The sequence below is a fragment of the Vulpes lagopus genome, chromosome 2 (genome assembly GCF_018345385.1).
Source record: "Vulpes lagopus strain Blue_001 chromosome 2, ASM1834538v1, whole genome shotgun sequence".
In the NCBI taxonomy this organism is placed as follows: domain Eukaryota; kingdom Metazoa; phylum Chordata; class Mammalia; order Carnivora; family Canidae; genus Vulpes; species Vulpes lagopus.
In genome coordinates, this window is record NC_054825.1 from 167,813,116 (window position 1) to 167,836,834 (window position 23,719).

Consider the following 23,719-nt stretch of genomic DNA (forward strand, 5'->3'; position numbering starts at 1 on the left):
TCAGGAAGACCCAAGACTATTGAGAACTTGCCTGCTCTCTACACTATTTTCCAAGGACAGGTTGCTATGGTGACAGACTATGGAGCCTTTATCAAAATCCCACACTGGGGATCCCTGGGTGGTGCACCAGTTTGGCGCCTGCCTTTGGCCCAGGGCGCGATCCTGGAGACCCGGGATCGAATCCCACATCGGGCTCCCGGTGCATGGAGCCTGCTTCTCCCTCTGCCTGTGTCTCTGCCTCTCTCTCTCTCTCTGTGTGTGACTGTCATAAATTAAAAAAAAAAAAAAATCCCACACTGTCAAAAGCAAGCTCTGGGCCATCAAACTCACATGTCATCCTGTCACACGGAAAAGCCTTCTGAGATAGCAGATGTTGGAGACAAAGTGTGGGTGAAGCTTATTTATCAAGGGATGAAAAATGAGAGGATATCCTCAATCAAGGGACTAGAAAAAACCTGAGCCCCAGCAATGTTATCACTAAGCAAGAAGAGAGGTGGGGGCAGTCCTTCCAGGATTACACTGGGCAGATCACCCTCAAGGCTCTCCTGAACACTACCTGCAAGAAGTGTGGCTGTAAAAAATAAAAAGGATTATTTTATGCAACCAGGAGGGACCAGATATTCTCTGATATCTAATGAGGAAGAGAGGAAGAGGCAAAGTCAGCAGAGTTTGAGAAGCTTGACCCCATGAGGGATTCTAGAAAAAGAAGGAAAAGAAGAAAAAGAAGCACAGAAAAAGGAAGTCATCTGACTCTGGCAGCTAAGACTATGAGAATGACACAGTCAACACACATCAAAAGACAGCAAGGCAGCAAAGGAGGGGGGTGGAGGAGAAGAAGAGGGAGAGGAGAGGAGGAGGCGCAGGAGGAGCACAAGAAGTGAGAGTGAGAGTAGAGGGGGTAGTTGAGAGAAGGAAAAATCTGGAGCCTTGTGCCTAGAAGCCCTGGCTCCTGCAAAGACTTAGTGAGAATATAGCCTCCCACCCCACTGACTTCTCACCCAAGAGAGATGGCTCCCTCATGCAGCAGACAGGTTTGGGAGTTAGATGTCAAAAGCATCTGCCTGAATGAGTGTTTAACTTATCATTCTTGGTCTCTTTGCAAGTGACCCCTGCTGCTCACCCATTCATTCATTCACTCAACTGCCTTCATCCAGCCACAGGTCCTATTACCCTCTCCAGCTGCCATTGCCAGAGCCAGATTCCTGCACAGGGGCCCACGCTATAGCCACAGATATTGCTGTGGAGGCAAGTGTGGCCATAGTTGGAGGACAGATTGGCCTCTCCCTGCTGGGTCTTTCCTGGCCTGATTGGTGAGTGATCTCTGCAGGATCCAACACAGAGGCCAAGGGAGACCAGGAGGGTGAGGGAGAACATGGTAAGAAGTGGTGCTCACTTTTTCCATTCCCTCTAGTATGATTCTACAATGCTACAAGTGACAGTGAGAAAACCATTGTTTGCAGCAACCAAGCTTGTGTGTGACATTTTGCCAGACCACTGAACCAGATAGCTCAAGCCAAGATCATTGCTTTACTTTATATTTACTACTGTGTAGATCAATTGATTTTACCTTGGGTCTCTGCTTAAATTCCTGGCACTAAGACAAAAACAAAAAAAACAAACAAACAATAAAAACACAGAAGCCTTACAACTATCTAGGTCCTTTCGTCATCCCCCTTTATGTTATAATGGTCATATGTATTATATCTATATACATTGAAAAATCATACCAGACAACATTATGATCTTTTATTCAACCATCATGCATATGTTAAAGAACTTAAAAGGGGAATAAAGGGGAAATACTGTATTATATATAGTTAAATATTTAGCATTTCTATTGCTCTGCTTTTCTTCCTGAGATTTTTCATCTGTGATCATTTCTCAACCTTTCTTTTAGAGTAGGTCTGCTGTGATAAATTCTCTTAGTTTTCATCTGAAAATGTCTATTTTTGTCTTCATTTTTTAGTTGTTTTCCTGGATTGACAATTCATCTCTTTCTGCACATTTAAGATGTTGTTTCATTGTCCTCTCACATACATGGTTTCTAATCAGAAATATGCAGTGATGTGAAACATTGTTGTCCAAAGGTTTTATTTTTTTATTTTTATTTTTCCAAAGGTTTTTAAAGCGTAATTTTTTTCTACACACTTTTAAGCATTTAAAATTTTTACTTGGTCTTTTATAGTTTAACTATGTTAAGTCTGGTAATTTTCTTTGTTTTTTAACACTTTTTTTTTTTAAAGATTTTATTTAGGGACGCCTGGGTGGCTCAGCAGTTGAGCATCTGCCTTTGGCTCAGGGCGTCATCCCAGAGTTCTGGGATCAAGTCCCATATCAGGCTTCTTGCATGGAGCCTGCTTCTCTCTGTCTCTGTGTCTCTGTTTCTCTCTCTGTGTCTCTGATGAATAAATAAATAAAATCTTTTAAAAAATAAAAAATAATAAAGATTTTATTTATTTATTCATGAGAGACACACAGAGAGAGGCAGAGACACAGGCAGAGGGAGAAGCAGGCTTCCTAAGGGGAGCCTGATATGGGACTCAATCCCAGGACCCCAGGATCATGATCTGAACCAAACAAAGGCAGATGCTCAACCATTGAGCCACCCAGGCATTCCAACATGTTTGGGTTTTATTGAGGTTTTTTAATCTGAAAAATGCATGTCTTTTACCAAATTGGAGTTTTCAACTATTATTTCTCCAAAATTTCTTATTCCTCTTTCTTCTCTCCTTCTGGAATTCCAATGACATGACACAAATACTAGGCTTTTTGATAGTGGCCCAAAGATTGCTGAGGCTCAGTGGAGTTTTTCTATTTTCTTAAAATATTTTATTTATTTGAGAAAGAGAGAGTACAAGCTGGAGGGAGGGGCAGTGGGAAAGGGAGAAGCAGACTCCCTGCTGAGCAGCAAGCCTGATCCAGGGCTCAATCCCAGGATCCTGGGATCATGACTTGAGCTGAAGGCAGACACTTAACCAAATGAGCCACCCAGGTGCTAGTGGAGTCTTTTCTCATTTTTCTTTCCCTACTTCAGACTGGATATTTCCTACTGATCACTTTTAAAGTTTATTGAGCTGCCTTTTTCTTCTGTACTCTGCTTTTATACCCCTTGGTTGAATCTTTAAATTTAAGTTATTGCAGTTTTGAAGTTCTAAAATTTCAATTTGGGGATCCCTGGGTGGCTCAATGGTTTGGCACCTGCCTTTGGCCCAGGGTGTGGTCCTGGAGTTCTGGGATCAAGTCCCATGTCGGGCTCCCTGCATGGAGCCTGCTTCTCCCTCTGCCTGTCTCTGCCTCTCTCTCTCTCTCTGCCTCTCATGAATAAATAAATAAAATATTTAAAAAAACAAATAAAATAAAATTTGGTTGTTTTTATAGTTTCTACTTCTCTCGAGACCGTTTATATTTCCATTCATTTCAAGAGTGTTTACCTATACTTCATGGAGAATGGTTATAATATCTGCTTTATTGTAACAAAATAATCTTTGCCTTGGATTTCAAATATCTGAAGTATTTAGGGGTTGGCATCTTTTCTCTTGAAGGTGATCAGATATTTCTGGGTTCTGTGTATCAAGTAATTCTGGATTGTATACTGGACATTTTTAATATAACAGTATGAAACCGTGGTTCCTATTACAATCTCTGGAGTATGTTGATTTTTTTTGTTTGTTTGTTTTAGCAGGCAATCAACTGGGTTAGATTCAAATCACAAATTATACTTCATTTTTTGTATGTGTTATTTCTAAATCCTTGGATATATTGTTTGGGTCTATCATTCATTGAGCCATTCAGAAATTAGTTGAGGTTTTTAAGATTTTATTTATTTGAGAGAGAGACAGAGAGAAGATGAGCAGAGGGAGCTGCAGAAGGAGGGGAAGTGGGATAAGCAGATTCTCTGCTGAGTGCTGAGCCTGACACTGTCTTGAACCCAGGACCCTGAGAGCATGACCTGAGTAGAAATCATATTGACTGACTAAACCACCCAGGCACCCCAGAAATTAGTTGAATGCTGAACAATGTCTTTTCTATATTTCTTTGGATATGTATGTTGTGAATGTGCAGCTTAGGGGTGAGCCTGAAAATTCTATCAGTTCATTCACAGAACCAGTGTATCTCCTTCTTTAGCGATGACCTCTTCTGAATCTTCTCTCCCACTTTAGACCCTAAGGGCCCTCTTTCCAAGTTTTTTTTTTTTTGACGCAAAAGATGAGATTCTCTCATAGTTTTAGCCTCCCACTCTATCACATACTTCTGTACTAACCAGGCCACCCTTGGGTTACAGTGATGAAAGAAGTAAGTTAGATATATAATGACCATTCCTCCCCACACTCTACATAACAAAAGCTGTTTTCTCAGTTCCTGCATTTGGAGAAATGGGTTTTAACTTGGGATTTCATATGCACTGACATCAGTGCAGTTCCACCTCTGGTGCTGTCCTTGAGAAGGCACCAAGAAATGGGAGGGAGGGGAAACAATAAAAGGGGGCTCCCCTCCAATCCTCTCAGAGTCACAAGTGCCCTCTTTTCTAGTGCTCTGGTCAGAAGATAAATTTCTCTCAGTATTTTTGCCTCTCTGTTCCCAGGCTATTTCCCAGTTTGGCCAACCATCAGTTCAAAGCCAGGAGACAAAAGAAGAGGGAAAATGAATAATAAAAGGAAATTCACCATGCCATATGAATCGATCTTCAAGTTTTTATTTCTCTCCTTAATCTGCCTGATATTATTTGCTTTTCAAAGGCCTCAGGTAGTTGCTCTTTGTATTTTGTACAGAGTTTTTAGTTTTAATCCATTGGGGAGATAGGCTGTAGTGGGCTTAGTCCATCTCAGCTGTATCTATAATGTTCCATTTACTTTTATGCTTTATATTGAACTTATTACATATGTTACATTTATATATGCCTTAAATCACACAACAAAATGTTAGTTTTAAAGACACTGAGAAATAAGGTACCCCATATATTTACTATTTTGTGTACACTTCTTTTCTTCCTAACAGTCTGTTTTCCTTTGATATCTTTCCCTTCAGCCTGCAGAAATTCCTTTAGCATTCCCTGTAGTTAAGGTCTTCTGATCATAAATTCTCTCTCTCTCTTTTTTTAATCCAAAAGTATCTTCATTTTGCTTTTCATTACTGATGGATATTTTTACTGGATGAATAATTTGGGGTTATTCTTTCTCATTTCTTTTCTTTTGGCCCTTTAATTATATTGCTCCATTGTCTTCAGTCTTTCCATTTTTTAATGACAAGTCAGCAATCATTTGTATCATTTTTCCCTTATATAGTGTGTTCTATTTATATATCTTTCACTAGATTACTAGTAACAATGTTTTGATTACCTATAATTTGAAATATGGCAAGTAGTTCTCTGATGGACAAACTGAATGATCTTAAACAGTTGTCTTCTCTGAACCAGTTTACTCTTCAGCAAATAGAAATAACAATGCTTGACACAGAATTCCAGTCATGACTCCCTAGTCCTACTCCTAATTATCTGCCCTAAGCCAAATTGCTTCTCTATGTGTAAATTATGTCTTTAGTCCAGGGCTTTTCAAACTTATCTATAAAAATTCCTTCACAGCTTAGGAGAATGGAGCTTACCTCGGGACAGAAGGTAGACACAAAAGCTGCAACCTTCTGCATACAGAACATGGGACTATGAATTCCTTCTTTCATGAAAGATATGCTGATTTGTATTCTTCCCCTTAAAAAATATGTAAACATAAAATATCCAAATGATTTGACATATAAATGACAAATCCTCTTTTACTCAAATCTTAAAGTTCTTGCTCCAAAAAGATGTCATATTCCTTTCTTTATTTCATTGTTGAAAAGAGTAAGTAGGTTTATGGTCACTTACAAATGAACACAGTCTTAATATCACAGGGTTTTATATTTATATAATTGAAATCACACATTTCATGCAGCTTCTCACACAAGCCTGTTTACAGACGGATTCACATTCACAGTATGTACAGAATGCACATATAAGAAAAGTATATCTTTCAAAATACCACATAAATTTTAAGTCTTACAGATAGACACAGTCTTATAACTAAAGTCACAAAGACCTCCAAAAATGCATATTATATAATTCTATGTATAGTCACAAAGGCACTCAAATTTTTTACTTTATTTTTTTATTTATTTAGTATATTTTTTATGGGAGTTCAATTTGCCAACATATAGCATAACACCCAGTGCTCATCCTGTCAAGTGCCCCCCTCAGTAAAACTTTTTAAATTTAAATTCAGTTAGCCAACATATATTACATTGTTAGTTTCAGATGTAATGTTCAATAATTTATAAGTTGTATATAACCTCTCATATTTATCACATCATGGCACTCACACTTGCTGTTTATTCCGAAAGTCTGGGAAGGAAAATTTCCTTAGGAGCCTGAAACACACATTCACATTTCATCTTCAGGGCAGCCCCGGTGGCGCAGCGGTTTGGCGCCGCCTGCAGCCTGGGGTGTGATCCTGGAGACTCCGGATCGAGTGCCCACATCGGGCTCCCTGCATGGAGCCTGCTTCTTCCTCTGCCTGTGTCTCTGCCTCTCTGTGTGTGTGTGTCTATGAATAGATAAAAATGAAATAAAAATTTTTTCATTTTCAAGGTGCTCACAGCTGGGGAAGGAAATGCTGCACTCCCTACTGGACCCATGGACGGGCTCTCATGAGAGCTCAGAGTTCACAGGCAGTTGCACCTAAAGTTGGAGGTTGGGGTGCTGTATTCCCAAGTCCCAGTGTGGAGTTGGAAGAGGTATTAGGATGGATAGAAATCTGATTTGATTTGGCTAAGATGCTGAGCTGCATTATGACTTTCATGGGTCCTTCTTCCATAAAAAAAGAGAAAACAATATATTTTATGACTGTTCAGGTATACTACTACTAATAAATTAATATATTGTTTCTTTAACAAACATTTGCTTCGACCTGAAAGTTCGTTTTTAAGTCTGACTTTGAAAAGACTTAAAAAATAAAATAAAAAATAACAATAAATACATATAAACATACATACATGACTTTTTGTGTGCCCCCAAAAGTATTGTGGGCTAAGCATTTTGCTACTGTGACTCATGAATGAGTCAGCCCTGCCAGGATGTGTCTTGGATAAAAGTCACTCAGACTCAGTGTTAATGGAAAGACAACTTACTGGGCATGAGGAGTGATGGGGATGTAGGTGCGAGGAGGAAGAGGGCTTAGTAGATTTTATATAACCTCAAAATCTGAAATACAAGCCACTTTCATATTCAAAGAACAAATTCTGAAACAAACCGCAACCAGAAACACAACCACACACACACAGACACACACACAGACACACAACGGGTTCTACAGTGTCACAGAGAATGAAAACCCAAACACATCCACACCTGCCAAATCATTGTGGATGTTATGCTATATGTTGGCAAATTGAACTTCAATGAATAATACAAACATACACACATACATACAAACAAACAAACGTATAGGGGCAACGGCGTGGCTCGTTTGGTGAAGCAACTGCCTTCGGCTCAAGTAGGACCCCAGGGTAGCAGCAGCGCCCGGAGTAGAGCCGGGAGCACAGCAAGGTCAAGTATGCATTTGTTTCATTATTATTATTTTAAGGTTTTATTTATTTATTTGAGAGGGAGAGAAGAGAGCGAGTATGAGCGGGAGGAGGGGCCGAGGGAGAAGGAGAAATGGTCTCCTCGCTGAACAGGGGGTGCGATGGTTGGTTTCATCCGAGGACCCTGGGATCACGACAGCCGCCTCCGCTGAATTTCACCTTTGGATAATAGGTCCTACTCCCGGTCCTTCACAGAGCTCGCACCTACCGTACCACCATCCCCAGTAGCCCGCTACCTCCACTTCCCCGCAAGCAGGGTCGAGGCTTCTGGAGTCCGCTGCCCCTGCTCGTTTTTTTTTTTTTTTTTTAATTTTTATTTATTTATGATAGTCACAGAGAGAGAGAGGCAGAGACACAGGCAGAGGGAGAAGCAGGCTCCATGCACCGGGAGCCTGACGTGGGATTCGATCCCGGGTCTCCAGGATCGCGCCCTGGGCCAAAGGCAGGCGCCAAACCGCGGCGCCACCCAGGGATCCCCCCTGCTCGGTTTTCTACAGCCTGGACTCAAGTTCCACTTGTCTCCCACCCACGCAGGACCACAGGAGATCAAGATCGATCCTCCACAGGTCGACTCATCCCACCCGCCAGCGGCCGGCAAACGCCTGCGCCTGCGCACTCCGAGCACAGGCGCCCGCACCTCCCGCTCCCGGCCGGCGGGACTGCATTTCCCAGAAGCCACCGGGCTCGCATCCCCCTCGGCCCTTGGCTCCTCTTCCGGTGTCGGAGCAGCCGTGGTCCCTACGTGGTGAGTAGGACCTATCCAAAGGTAAAATTCAGCGGAGGCAGCCACAGTTTCTGACCAGAGCCGGATGGGAACCCTTGGAGGGGGTGAGAGGCTCTCCAGGCGAGGACAGTCGGAACTGACAGGGCGTGTGGAGCCCCGGAGTCTCAGGCCTGTGTCTGCGTGAGCAGCAGGGATTTGTGTGCTTACAAGAGACGTGTGTGCCTGCGTGTGTGTGTTTATGTGTGTGTGACACTGTGACAGTGTCTCCGTGACGGCGTCCGCGCTTGTGTGTCAGTGACAGATACTTGATTGTGTTTATTTAACTTCGTGGCTGATGGGTGACCGACGGTCGTGGCCGTGTGGGTTGTCACTGGAACTGTGGCTCCAGGCTCCGCGGATCCTCTGCCCTGTCTCCGCACAGCCACTTGGGGCCGGCCGCAGATAAAAGAGGGAAGCCAGATTCTGAGCCTTAGAATGGAAGAATGGAGAATCACAGCAAGATGACACAGACTTGATCTTGAGATGAGATATTTTGAAGCTGGAATTGGCCCCACGGCAGGCTTCTGGGAAGACCTGGTGAGGTCCCAAGAGTAGGAGCCCCTCCTGGAAGGTTCCCCCTTGGAAACTGCTAAACGTCAGCTGCATGTTTCGTAACCACAGCATTTCCAGAACTCTGGCCCCAGCAACCTGCTGTGAATTAGAGACCGATTTCTCCCTAGACGTCAGTGATCCTGGCCTCTCTTATACTGCAAGGTCAACACTATTCCAGTATCGTTTCTACTGTTCTGGCTGTGTGTGTTTGGGACTAGGTGAGAGTGTGTAGTCATGCAGGGTGTTTTCCAAGTTGCTGTGCTATCCAAGAAAACCCTGATGTTTCATAATTTCCTTGTCTTTTCCCAGTGCTACCTGTCTCTAAAAATAGGGGGGAGGGGGATACTGAGAGGAAAGAATTTTTGTTAGACATCTAAAAATTAAAGTTCAGGTGAGTTTGTGTTTCCACATTATTTATTAAATACACTTGAATTGTAAAGATATGAGCCCCTTTCTTTTCCTTCTGCTGAAATGTCCTGCCTAATAGTGGCAAATCCGTGAATTGTGTGTGAGGCCATGCAGATGGATCACCCTTCTCAGAGCCCCCAAGTCCTTCTCTCCATAATTTATTTAACCTGTTGTCTACTGTTAGCTATTATGTTTCTAATTTTTGACTACCAACTAGAATTAGTCTATAATGAACATCATTGTGCATGGATATTTATGTCCTTTTACAATCAGTCCCTAAGGATAAATTTCTAGTTTTGAAATTCAAGTAAAATACCAGATATTTACAATATGTCAATATACTTGTACTCAGTGTAATACAATGACAGAAAGATATAGTCGCTCTCCTCAAATGACTTGTTATCCAGTAAGGAAATGAAATCAGAATAGTAATAAGTAAGATAGAAGATGTAAGGGGAACCTGGGTGGCTCAGCTTGAGGGTCTGCCTTTGGCTCAGGTGGTGATTCTGGGGTCCTAGATTGAGTCCTGCATCAGGCTCCCCACAGGGGGTCTGCTTCTTCCTCTGCCTCTCTCTCTGTGTGTCTCTCATAAATAAATTCTTTAAAAAAATAAAAGAAGAAGATGTGAGATGCTACTAGAGAAATCCAGGTGACCTGCTTTGGGAGTTCATAAGAGGAGATATCATTCTGTCTCTAGCAGCCCTGCCAGAATATGATCACATTATGAGAACTCCCTTGTGTGACCACACCACACTTTATTCATTCTCATGATGATGGGTTGTTTCTCATATTTGACTATTATGAATAAACCATCTATGAACACTCTTGTACAAGTTCTTTTGTGGGCATATGTTTTTGTTTTTCCTGGATATTTACTTAGGGGTGGAAGTGGTTGACTTAATTTGCACTCCACTGCAGGATACAGTTACTTCTCAAGCTGGCCATCACTTGCTATTGTTAATAGTTTTAATTTTAGTCATTCTGATGTGTGTGTAGTAGTATCTCATTGTGATTTTAATTTGCATTTGTCTGATAAGTAATGATATAAGCATCTTTTTGTATGATACTGCCCATTTTGATATACTTTTATGAAGTGTCTCTTCAAGTCTTTTGTCTATTTTTAATCTTTCTTAGTCATTTTCCTATTGATTTGTAGGAATTTTGTGTATGTTTTGAATACAAGTCCTTTGCGAGTATATATAAACATATACATATGCCTCTGTGTGTGTGTATGTGTGTGTGTATATGGAAAGAGAGAAACAGAGAAAGAAAAAAATATTTCATTAGCTTTCTTACTTTCTTCATGATAAAAAGAACAGAAGTCCCCGATTTTAACAGAGCTATTTACCAGTATTTTTCTTGTATGGTTATTGCATATTTGTTCTGTTTTAAACATCTTTTCCTGGGGAACAAGGGACAGCTCTTCCTTATGATAGAATTCTGGTTAAGTGTAGAAGGAAAGAGGAACATAGGAAATGACCATTTAGGCAAACACCACGGTAATAGTTGTTTCAGACGCAATCAATTGATAGATGCTAAAATTAGTGGGTGAAAATTTGGGGAGAAAAAGGATTTGCAGAGTGTCAAAAATATTTCCCACTACCCAAGATGCTTTTTAACAACAAAGGGAAAGGTCATAACTTTACAGTAGAGAAACCCAGCAGAAGCAGTTGAATAAAGCCATCAAGGTTAACATCACCAGTAATAAGGCATTAGTGTCATGAACCCTTTCTTATGTGAAGAGAAGGACACGAGACCGCTGTGATACTGCCAAAAATGCACAAACTCATTCCAATTACAAAATATTAGAAAAACCAAGTGGAAGGATATTTGACAAAAAGAAAATGATTGGTACTCCTCCAAAATGAAAAGGTCATGAAGATTAGTTGTGGTGGACAGACTTTAGAGTGACCACCTGATTGCTGCCCGCTCCTGTCTGTGCCACTGCATAATCCTCATGCCTGGAGTACAAGCAGAACCTGTTACTTGCTTTAACCAATAGAAAATAGCAAAGGTAAGGGGGATGTCACTCCTGTGATAAGGTTAGCTTTTATGGTAAGAGAAAAGAAAAGAAATGGCAAGTCACTGTTGTGGTTATGTTATGTCATGTAATACTCCATTATAGTGGACTAGAGCTAGAGACTCTCTTCATGGGCTCGATGAAGTAAGTGGCAATGCTGGAGAAGCCGGTGTTGCCAGAAACTGCAGGTGGCCTCTAGGACCTGAGGTTGTCCACTAGTGGACAGCCAGCAAAAGGGGCCCTCAGCCCCATAGCTGCAAGGAAATGAATTCTGCCAACAATCTGAATGAACTCTGAAGTAGATTCTTCCCCAGTTGAACCTCTAAATGTAAACACCCAGCCAACACCTTGTTTACAGTTTATGAGAGCTCAGCCTAAGGAGAGCATCCAACTAAACCGTGTGCAGACTCTGGGTTCAAAGAAATTGTGAGATGATAAATATGTGTTGTTTTTAAGTTAAATTTGTGGTAGTTTTTTATAACAGCAGTTGAAAACTATTACTTACCATAAGAAGACTGTGGAGATTGGAAGAGACTAAGGAGAAATAACAGCTAAATGCAATGTGTGATCATTTATAGGATCCTGGAAAAGAAAAGGACGTTAGTGTGAAAAACTGGTGATATTTGAATAAGATATGCCATCAAAAAAAAAAAAAGATATGCCATCCGTAGTATTGTAATAATGTTAATTTCCTGGTTTGATAATTGTCCTATGTAAGATGTTAACATTGGGTGAGGGGCAAAAAGAACTCTGTACTCATCTTGCAACTTTTCTCTAAGTCTAAAATAAGTGAAAATAAAAATTAAACCAAAAAAAGAAATTTTTTCATATCCATGATCATGATGTCTTCCAGTTTCTTCTTCCAGAAAATTTATTGTGTTAGTTTTCAAATTCAGGCATATGATCCATCTTGGATTTATATCTGTATTTAGTGGGATCAATGTCAAAATTACGTTTTGCACACAGACCCCCAATTGCTCAGGCACCTTTTGTTGAAAAAGACTATCCTTAAAAAAAAAAAAGAAAAAAAAAAAAAGAAAAAGACTATCCTTTTTGCTCTAAATTGCAGTCAGACTTTATTTGTGAAAAGTGTGACTGTATATGTGCAAGTCTCTTTCTGCACTCTCTATTCTATTGGTCTATTTTTCAATCCTGTGTCAGTATCCCTGTTTTAATTACAGTAGCTTTATATCATGTCTTGATATCTAATATGATTTTGACAACTCTGTTCTTCAGAATTGCCCTGACTGTTCTAGGTTCTTTGCATTTTCATAACTGTAGAACAATTTCATAATTTTCTTTAAAAAAACCCTCCTGACATTGTTGGAGATGCATCAAATCAATAGATACTTAGAGAGAATTGATATTTAAAATTGGGTCTTCTAATGCATGAACACAGACTATGTTTCCATGTATTTAATTCTTCTTCAGTCCCTTAATGTTTTGTTGTTTTCAGTTTAAAAGTCTTGTTACTTCTTTTGTTAGATTTATTCCAAAGTATTGTACTTTATAGGTTTTTTATAAACTGTTGGGATTTTAAATTTTACTTTTCCAATAACTTTGTTTTAATACAATTAATTGTTTTATAATTTGGCCTTTTATTCAACAATCTTGCTAATAAATTCATTTAATCTAATAGTTTGTAGAACTGAAATTTTTATGTATAAAATCATATTATCTGCAAATAAAAATGATTTTACTTCTTTTTTTCCAATCTTCATACCTTTCATTTTACTTTTTCCCCTCCATATGGCATTGGATAGGTCTTACAGTACAAAATTTAGTACAACTAGTAATAATGGACCAGTTTGCCTTGTTCCTGAACTCAGGACAGTGATCCATATTCCACCTCTCATATCATGATAGTTGTAGTTTAATTCTATAGATACCCTTTATTAAATTAAAGAAGTACCCTTCTTTTCCTAGTTTGCTAAGAATTTTTATTATGAACAGTGGTTGAATATTATCAAAGTTTCTGCACATAATGACATGTACAAATGGCTTTCTCCTTTATTATTTAAAGTTGGAAGGTTATGTTGATTGACTTTTTTTTGAAAATTAAGTTACTTTTATATTCCTAGACTAAATCTCTCTTGCCCTCTATATCACTGGTAATATTTGTTTTTTTTTTAACAGATTGTATTTAATCATTCATGAGAGACACACACAGAGAGAGAAGCAGGCTCCATGCAAGGAGCCCGATGCGGGATCTGATCCCGGGACCCCAGGATCATGCCCTAGGCCAAAGGCAGGCACTAAACCACTGAGCCACCCTGTGATTCCTTATTTGGTTTAATATCCTTGCTAATATTTGGTTTGATATGCTTACATCTATGTTCATGAGAGATGTACTGTAATTTTCCTTTCTTGTAATTAATGTCCCTGTCAGGTTTTGATACCATAGTTATGCCTCACGACATGGTCCATTTTTTCCTGTTTTCTAGAAGATACTGTGTTTGACTGGTATTTTAAATTCCTTAAATGTTTGGGAGAATTTGCCACTGAAGCCTCTCAGGCTGACATTTTTATGAGAAGGTCCTTAGTAAAGATTTTATTTCTTTAGTAAGTATAACAATATTCAGATTTTTCATTTCTTATATTAGTTCAGTTAAATTATATTTTCAAGGCATTTTAAAATTTCATATATATTTTCAACAATAGAGTTGTTCATGAAATTGTTACCAGTTTAATGTCTGTAATATATGTAGTGATATCTCCTTCCATATTCCTGATATTGACACTTATTTTCTTGACTTGTAAGAGGCTTATCAACTTTATCTCTTCAGTGAGGTAGTTTTTGGCTTTATTGATTTTTCTTTGTTGTATATGTGAGGTTTTGTCACTGGTTTCTTTTAGTATGCTCTAGTTTCTATAGGCTAAATTTGCTTTTCCTTTTCTAGCTTCCAAAGATAAATCATTGATTTTTAACCTTTCTACTTAAATAATACATACATTTATGTTTGGATGAAGGAGATCAAAGAATAGAAAGAAAAAAACTAAGAGAACAGTTATTACAAATGCTCATGCTCTCCACTGGGAGAAAATAAATTCCAGATTTATTTAGCATTGACGTAATTTGACAAAGGATTTCCATCATTTCACTACCAATATACTTGCTGTGCCAATATATCTGTAGTACACCTAACAACTATGATGGAGATTAAACAATGAGTGGCATTTATAAAAAACAGAACAACATACTTAAAGCTAAAAAATGTCTTTGTAAGCATTGGTTGGAGCACATCTCACAAGTTTTTTTATGTTATACTTTCATGACATTCAGCTCAAAATATTTTCTGGTTTCCAGTTTATGATTTTGTTTTTGACCTATACGTATTTAAAGATGAACTTTTTATATTTGGAAACATCTGAGAAATACCTGTTTTTAAGTTCTAATTCCAAAGGCTTAAAAATATATACAATCTTTTTTGATATTATTCATTTGAAATTTATAGATGCTTGTTTTATCGCTCAGAACATTCTGATAAATATATTCTGAGCATTTGAAAAGAATGTGTAGTCTTTAATTTAGAAGCATGTTCAATTAGGTCAATTTGATTAATTCTGTTCAAACTTCTATGGCCCTCTGGATTTTTTTTCTCTTCCTGTTATTGGTTACCAATAGAGAGTATTAAACTCTCAAACTTCAATTATAACTTTGTCTATCCTTTAATTCTGTTGACCTTTGCTTTCTATATTTTAAAGCTATGTTATAAGAAATGTAGGACTACCATATTCTTCTTAAATTGTATGACATATATTTATTGTATCTGTTATTAATATACCAATACTAGTGTTTTTCTAATTATTGTCTAATATATTTGTGTCTTTACATTTAAAGTATATTTCTTATAGGTAGCATAATTGATCCTGTTTTTCTCTTTAATCTGAAGATCTTATATTTTAATTGCTATATTTGGTACATTTACATTTTACTAGAATTACTGACATAGTTTGGCTTAAGTCTGTCATCTTGCAATATATTTTTTGTCTTATTCCGTTTTTATTTCTTTATTCCTCTTTACCTGTCTTCTTTTGTATTAATCATGTATTTTTATTATTTCATTTTATCTCTATTAGGATTTTCTGGTTGTACATATTTGTATAATTCTTTTAATAGTTAATTGAGCTATTATAGAATGCATCTTTAAGACAATCTCCCTTAAATTAGGGCTTTTACTACATATCAAATAATATAAAAACATTTTAATAGTCTAACTCCATTTATGGTAGTATTGTCATTTCTTCTTCCTGTATTACAAGCCCCACAAGCAATATTATTTTTGTTGCTTTAAACAATCCATCTGTTTAGTTATATTAGTCATATATTTAATATGCCATAGCTTTTTGCACATCCATGCTTCCACCCGGGATTATTTGCCTTTAGCCTGACTGTTGTCCTTTAGTATTTCTTGTTAATAAGAAATTCTCTAAGCTTTTGTTAGGAAAGGATCTTTCCTTCATTTCTGAAAGATATTTTCTCTGGGTATAAACTTCACAGTTGTCATTTTTTTTTATTTCAACACTTTAAAGATAAAATTCCATTCATCAGGCCACTATAGTTTCTGTTGAGAAATGAACTCTTTCTTATTGTTGTTTTCTTTTAACTGTTATCTTTTTTAAAACTACATGCTATTAAGATATGTTTTTAAACTCTGTTTTTCAACAGTTTGACCATGCTGTGCCTAGGTATGGATTTCCTTACTTTATCTGGTTTGGTTTGATGAATTTTTTAATTTATGCATCAAAACATTTCATGGAGATTTGTGATGTTTTTGTACATTATTTCTTCAAATAAATTTTCTGTCCTATTTTTTAGGTGTTCAATTTCATGTTTTGACTTTCCTGTATTTCTTTAATTTTCTGTTCTTTTTTCTCTCTGCATAAGATTATTGTTCATTCGAGTTTACACTGACTACCAAATGCATTCTTAATTTTCACTACTATATTTTTATAATTATAAAATGTTCATGTGAATCTTTAGGATTCTAAATCTCTATTGATATACTTCCTTTTGCATTCTGACTGAACCAACCAGGTGGCCCTGCATCCCTTTTTAAGTAAGCTCTACACCCAACCTGGGGCTTTAACTCAAAACTATGAGATCAGTAGTTGCATACTTTACCAACTGAGCCCATTTTCAATCCAACTTTTCCTCTATTTTTTTGGCATCTTAATCATAATATTTTCAAATCCTTGTCTACTAGCTCCACTGTGTAGGTTATCTCTGGGTCTGTTTCTACAGAGATTTTTTCTCTTGATTATTAGTAAACTTTTTCCTGTTTATTTGCATGTTTAATAATTGTTATTGTATGGTGGCACTGTGGATAATATACAGATTCTGGATTATGTTATCTTGCTTTAGTGAGTTTACTTCAGGCTTTTTCAGCCTCAGTTCTGTTGATAATTTTAGCTAGATAATTCTTGGTTGTGAGGGGCTTTCCTGTGCATTATAGGATGCTTAGCAGGATCCCTGGTTCTCTATCTAATACATACAATGGCACTGGGGGCACATGGGTGGCTCAGTTGATTAAGCATCTGCCTTCAGCTCAGGTCATGATCCAGGAGTCCTGGGATTGAGCCCTACATCAGACTCCCTACTCAGCGGGGAGTCTGCTTCTCCCTCTCCCTCTGCCTACTCTCTCTCTCTCTCTCTCTCTCTCAAATAAATAAATAAAATCTTTTTTTTTAATAAAATCTTTTAAAAAAAGAAACAATGGTACCCCTTCCCACATTTTGACAACCAAATATGTCTTCAGACATTGCTGAACGTTTCCCCATTGTGAACCAATGGAATGCACAATCATTTACAAAGTCTACTTCATTTTCCACTGTATGAATGCACTATAGTTTATTTAATTAGCCACCCATTTATGTACCTTTAGATTTCGTACCTTTAAATTTCTCTCCAGTTTAAAAAAAAATTTAACTGGCACATTTTACAGTTATCTCCTTTGGAGAGAGACTCAGAAATGACCTTTCATGGTTAAATTCTTATGCGGAATTCTGTCTCAACCTCACTAGGTTCTCACAAGTCTACAGGACATCATAACAATGCTCTTTTCCCTTCAACCATATTATATGTGGTGCATCATCAACCCTTAAAGTCTGAAAAATGAATACCTATAAATGATAGTACCTTATTGCTTGAAAACATCTCTTTAGTAAATCTTTTGATAGGTGATGTCTTAATTACCTATTCTTAGGTTTCACATAAGGAAACAAAAAATCTGGGTTCAAAGGCAATAGTTGGAAAAATAAGTTGGCCTTATAAGTATAGAAATGTGATTCAAAACACATCACTTCTACTTATTATTTGTGATATGGAGAAATGTCTTTAAAATTCTTTTAAAATGTCTTCAAGATTCTTTGAACTTTTATATTTTCATCTGTTGAACTGAGGTAATAACTGCACTGCAGAATTAAATGTTAATATGTATAGACTATCAAAACATAGAGGGCTGCCAAAATCTATGTATTGCTATATGGCTTCAGTAAGCATGAATTCACTCTTCTCTAGTAGGTACTGGGGATGTAGGGAAATCCAGGTTGGTTAGCCCAGAGAATCTTGAAAGTCATAGCTCTACCTTAGGGGAAAGGCTTCACATGGGCAGATAGCTATACAGTGGTCAAGGTTTTAGGTTGGTTTCTACTGCTTCTGTCTTTTATCTGGTGTAAAAGATTTCATGTCCAGGTCCATCCCAGACAAATGAAGATTGTTGTAGTTTGCGTTGTGTGGCTTGGTCTTTACCCTGAAAGATAGGCCTAGATGAGGATCTGTTCAATATTACTGAACAACCCAGGCTGGGTTTAGTTGGCTTGATAATTATGAGAATTAAGGCAGTGTGGGTGTCTGAATCTAGCTTTGCTGCAAGAGTGCCTGTGCTCTTATATACTCTTGCATGGCTTATATCTGTAGGTACAGGGAAGGCCCTGGGTTTGTCTGGATTTCTATATCCCCTGACACGTGTTCATGTGTTTGGGAGGGTGGAGAGTGAGCAAGGACAGTGGGAAGCAGGAATAAAGAAGAAAGAAGAAAAGCTATATTACCTTAAATAATTTTTAGTGTTCTGAGATACACCAGACCTCAAGGCCTCTTTTTCCTCTCCCAGCTCTGGCATCTTTGAAATTGGCTTCTCTAATAGAGAGAACCTGAGGAAGATCAGCAGTTTGAAAACCATGGCCTGGGTAAGTGGTTGTGTGTCTCCCTCCTGAAATACTATGATTTTTAAGTCATGTGAACTTTCATTCTTTATCCCCATGCCTCCTAACTATGAAAGCTGTATCTCTGATTCATGGTTTCTACCCTTACAGAAAAGGATGGCATCCTCATTTGCTCCCTTTCTTTATAACTTATTTGAAATTATTCATTAAAAAAATCCATTCATCTTTTATGTGTTCAGCCTTCTGTCAAAAAGCAGTGCTGGCACAGTTCAAGAGTGAAGTACCTTGAAGGAAATATTTGAGCTAACCTTGTCAGGTTTGTAGTTTATGGTATAGAAATAAGGGTCCTAGGGATCCCTGGGTGGCACAGCGGTTTGGCGCCTGCCTTTGGCCCAGGGCGCGATCCTGGAGACCCAGGATCGAATCCCACATCGGGCTCTCGGTGCATGGAGCCTGCTTCTCCCTCTGCCTGTGTCTCTGCCTCTCTCTCTCTCTGTGACTATCATAAATAAATAAAAATTTAAAAAAATTTAAAAAAAAAAAGAAAGAAGGGTCCTAGAGCACCTGGGTGGCTCAGTTGGTTGTGTCCAACTCTTGACTTCAGCTTAGGTCACGATCTCAGGGTTGTGAGATTGAGCCCCATGTTGGGCTCCATGCTGGACATGGAGTCTGCTTAAGAGTCTCTCTCTCCCTTTGCTTCCTCCCACAAAAAAAAGAAAGAAAGAAAGAAAGAAAGAAAGAAAGAAAGAAAGAAAGAAAGAAAGAAAGAAAGAAAGAAAGAAAGAAAGGAAAGAAAGAAAGAAAGAAAGAAAGAAAGAAAGAAAGAAAGAAAAAGAAAGAAAGAAAGAAAGAAAGAAAGAAAGAAAGAAAGAAAGAAAGAAAGAAAGAAAGAAAAGAAAGAAAGAAGAAAGAAAGAAAGAAAAGGAAATTGACCTATTTGGCCACAAGAGGGAAAACTTTCTCCTTAGTTTTCCAGGAAGACAAAGGAGAATTGGGTTATGGTCTCAGGCTCACGTGTGAGATGAGATTTAAAAAGCTTTTAGATTTGGGTCCAGATGGTATTGGTGCATGCTGAGAGAGACAGACAGACATCAGAGCCCTGGCTATGGGAATCACTGAGAATTTAATAAGGTAGTAAGGTCTATTTTGTATTGAAAGAGAAATTGCTGGTCTTGAGTAAATCAGTTGTTCTGATAATCCTATATCCTATATTCTAACTAGGAACAGGAGTTCAGTAACAGATTGTAGAAAGGAAGATCATCTAGAACTACAAGTGGTAGATGATACTGAACAGTGAGGAAGAGGTTAAGATTTGTGTTCAACCTAAGTATCATAATAGTATAATACTTTAAAATTTAATATTACTTTAATAATATTAATACTACTTTAGTACTTTAAAACAGATTAAATCTGATGTCTTAGGGACTAAATGAAAACATTAATTTGTGAGAATAAAGGAAATGTTTATGCATAATCAGACATGTATCTTGATAAAATTACTTAATTTTACACAAACTCTATTTCCTAAGATAGAAAGTTTATCAGCTTTTTGAAGTATAATTAACATAAAATTAAATATTTTGTCTTTGTAAAGGTTTATTGAAATACAACTGACAATGAATTACTCATATTTAAAGTATAGAATTTGATAAATTTGACTTGTGTATATACCTGTGAAACTATTACTATGGCCAAGATAATAAGCATATCCATCATTCCAAAATTTTTCTCATGCCCCTTTATAATTGCCCCTTCCTACCTGCCCCCAACATTGCCCTTCATGCGCAGGCATCTACTGTTCTGCTTTCTGCCATTATAAGTTGGTTTAGATTTTCTAATATTTTATATAAATAGAATCATACATAATATGCCCTTTTTAATCTTATTTCATTAAGCATATTTATTTTGAGATTCATCCATATTGTTGCATTTATTAGTAGTGCATTCTATTTAATTGCTGATTAGTATTCTGTTCTCAGCATATATAAAAATTTGTCTATCCATTCCTCTGTTGATGGATATTTGAGTTCTTTTCACTTTTTGGCTATTACAAGTAAAGCTGCTATGGACCTTCATGCACAAATCTTTGTGTAGACATATGCTTTCATTTCTTTTGAGTAAACACTAGGAGTGGAATGTTTAACTTTTTACAAAATTAATAAACTATTTTTCAAAGTGATTTATCACTTTACATTCCCACCATCAGTGTGTGAGCTCCATTTTTTTTCACAACTCCAGCAACACTTACAATGGTGAGTCTATTAAATTTTAGCCATTCTAGTAATTGTGTAGTAATACTGTCTCCTAGCAGTAAGCCATGGCAATCATAAGGCTCACTTCATTTGTTACTTGTCTCTCAGGGATCACTGCCCAATATTTTCTGTCTCGAAAACCACTGTTTAATACAATTAGTTCATGTTTTTGGTTATTTCACATGGGAAGGTAAGTCTAATCCATGTTACTCATCTTAGCTGGAAGAGATTTTATAATTCATTTTGAGGGAAAATGAACAATTCTTACCTGTTCCTTGAAGAGAAAAGATATAAAAACTTGCATTTACTAATAGTATGTGATTTAGGTACATAGTAGGTAATGTGCTTATATACACTGTTTCATTTAACTGTGAAAGTCTTTTTACTTTATTCATTTTCATACATTTAGGTATTTAAGTTGTCCTTTATTTTTAAAGAAATTGTGTGCACTCCAACAGAATTCTAGACTGTTGGCATGCTACTTCGGAAGTTAATGTATTTATTCTTGTCTAATCATGTTATGATCTCATAACTTCAGTCTATTTGTTTTTCTATATTGCCCCCTTACTGCAATTCAATCATTTCATCTTGAACATTTTTTTCTTTACTGTTATGAATAATACATGGGTTTGTTGTTTCAGGTGCCATTGACATTCAGTGATGTTGCCATAGACTTTTCTCAGGAGGAGTGGGAATGCCTAAATTCCGATCAGAGGGATTTGTACAGAGATGTGATGTTGGAGAATTATACTAACTTGGTCTCACTGGGTAAGGACATCTGCCTGAAGTGATGTAGAATCTGCTATCTGAAATAGAGGCTTTATCCACTATGCTCTATTGATGCTCTATGTCCAGAAACCAGATGAATTTCTCCATATTCATAATCTCCATATTCTCAAAGGTCTACTTTAACCTTTGTGAGATAGAAACAGCATTTCTATTCAGCATCTGAATCTTTCTTTCATTTACTTTCCTACCTCCCTCTGTCCCATCCTGCAATTCCTTCTTTTTCTTTTTTTTTTAAAGATTTTATTTATTTATTCATGAGAGACACACAGAGAGAGAGAGAGAGAGAGAGAGAGAGAGATTGAGAGAGAGAGAGGCAGACACAGGCAGAGGGAGAAGCAGGTTCCATGCAGGAAGCCTGATGTGGGACTCGATCCCGGGTCTCTAGGATCACGCCTTGGGCTGAAGGCAGGCGCCAAACCGCTGAGCCACCGAGGGATCCCCTCCTTCTTTTTCTAAATAAATAAAGGTTTGAATCCCAGAACTTTTTCTGCATAACCAATGGCAAAGGAAAGAAATTTCATATTATGTATATGGTCAGAATATCTACAAATATTCTGTTTTAATTGCTGATCCACCTACATGGAAAATGGGTAACACAGTGTTCTGGTTTTCTCCTTGCTACAAAAGAACCTTGGTAATTTTTACAGTGTAAAATGAATCAAGTACATTATATTTTTAGTGTTATTTTTATACTTATGGCATGGAAATGTTGGCTTGCAGTGATTTTATAGATTCTACTGAGAAATGAAAGTCTTTGTTCAGTTTTTGGAAAATATTTGACCATTCTTTCTCTCTTCTGGGACTCCAGTTATACCAATGTTAGATCTTTTGAGTGTATCTCACAGTTCTATCATGTATATATCTCCTTTTATCTCCATTACTTTCTGTTGATCTGTATTTCAGCTCACTTATCCTGTATTCTGCTACAATAAGTCTGCTCTTAAAGATGGGTTTTTCATATCATATGTTATCTTTTTCAGTTCTAGAAATTCAATTTGTCCTATAACATCAAACCATCTGTTGAAATTCATTATTTACTTTCTTTTCATTACTGTTTTTTCATCTGTGCGTATGTGTGTATTCTTATATCTTGTTATTCATTATATGGTAATTCTTATTCAAGATAATGAATAATTGTTATTGTATGCTGGACACGTGTACAAAAGAATTGAATGGGGGGGCACCTGGGTCGCCCAGTTGGTTGGGCACCTGATTCTTGGTTTCTGCTCAGGTCGTAATTTCAGGGTTATGGGATTGAGCCCTGCATTGGGCTCTGTGCTTGGAACAAAGTCTCCTTGTCCATCTCTCCCTGTTCCTCCCTCTGCATGCTTTCTCTCTCTCTAATAAATAAAATAATAAAATACCTATTTTAAAAAAGAACTGAATGGTATCCAGATGATACTCCCACCAGAGTATTTACATTTTCCTCTATAAATCAATACGGTGGCAGACTGGTCACTATAATACAATCAGGGATTGAGCTGGGTCAGTGCTGGTTTTCAGTTTTGGTAATTCTCGGCTACCTTTTTTTTTTTTTTTTTAATTACTTTGCCTTTGCTGCTAGCTGTACTCAGAATCAGTAAGCTTCTGGCAGGGGCAAAGTGGTAGATCCTCAGGGCCAATTCATGGCTCTTGTTTACCTGTTTTGATTTCAAGCTTCCTCTCCCAATGAGTCTCTTGATTCTAGAAGAAGTATTGAAAATTAATAAGCTGATCATCCATTTGATATACCATGAAAAGAAGAGCACAGCAGGCTTAAATAAAGTAGAAGAAAGGAAATAATAAAGAAAAAAAAGAAATTAATGAAAAAAACCCCAAATATATAAAAGAGCAAGTCACAACTATAAACTTGGTTATCTCAAAGAATTAATAAAAATAGTGCAACTCTATCAACATGAATTAAGAAAAATATCTATGAAAGGAAAAAAGGCATCACATTACAAACCATGAAGTCTTGAAAATATATTTTGAAAAACATTTTGCCAAACACGTTGAGAAATCAAATGAAATAAATTAGAAATTTTTAATCAACAAAAAATTCCACTCAAGAAAAAAAATCATGAAAATTCTCATAAGCCCTAAAGGAACTGAATCCATCATTAGGTGTCTTCCCATAAACTAGAAGATTCAGGCCCATATGGTTTGTAATTAAAGTATAAC

The 23,719-nt window shown here is 37.4% G+C and overlaps 1 protein-coding gene and 1 pseudogene across 6 annotated transcripts in view; both read left to right on the forward strand.

Annotated features, from left to right (window-relative positions):
• Positions 1–8,360, forward strand: LOC121478996 (annotated as a pseudogene).
• The window catches only part of ZNF404 (zinc finger protein 404), a 25,189-nt gene continuing 9,806 nt past the window's right edge, over positions 8,337–23,719 (forward strand). Inside the window, exons 1-3 of one of the 6 annotated variants that reach the window (XM_041743935.1) lie at positions 8,337–8,356; positions 18,467–18,542; positions 21,412–21,538. In XM_041743935.1, coding sequence (XP_041599869.1) covers positions 18,534–18,542; positions 21,412–21,538 — 136 coding nt within the window. In that variant the 5' untranslated portion in view covers positions 8,337–8,356; positions 18,467–18,533. Of the gene's footprint in view, positions 9,145–13,526; positions 13,917–18,466; positions 18,543–21,410; positions 21,539–23,719 lie in introns of those variants that run through there. The other 5 variants (XM_041743939.1, XM_041743936.1, XM_041743937.1 and 2 more) reach the window with 5 other exon arrangements.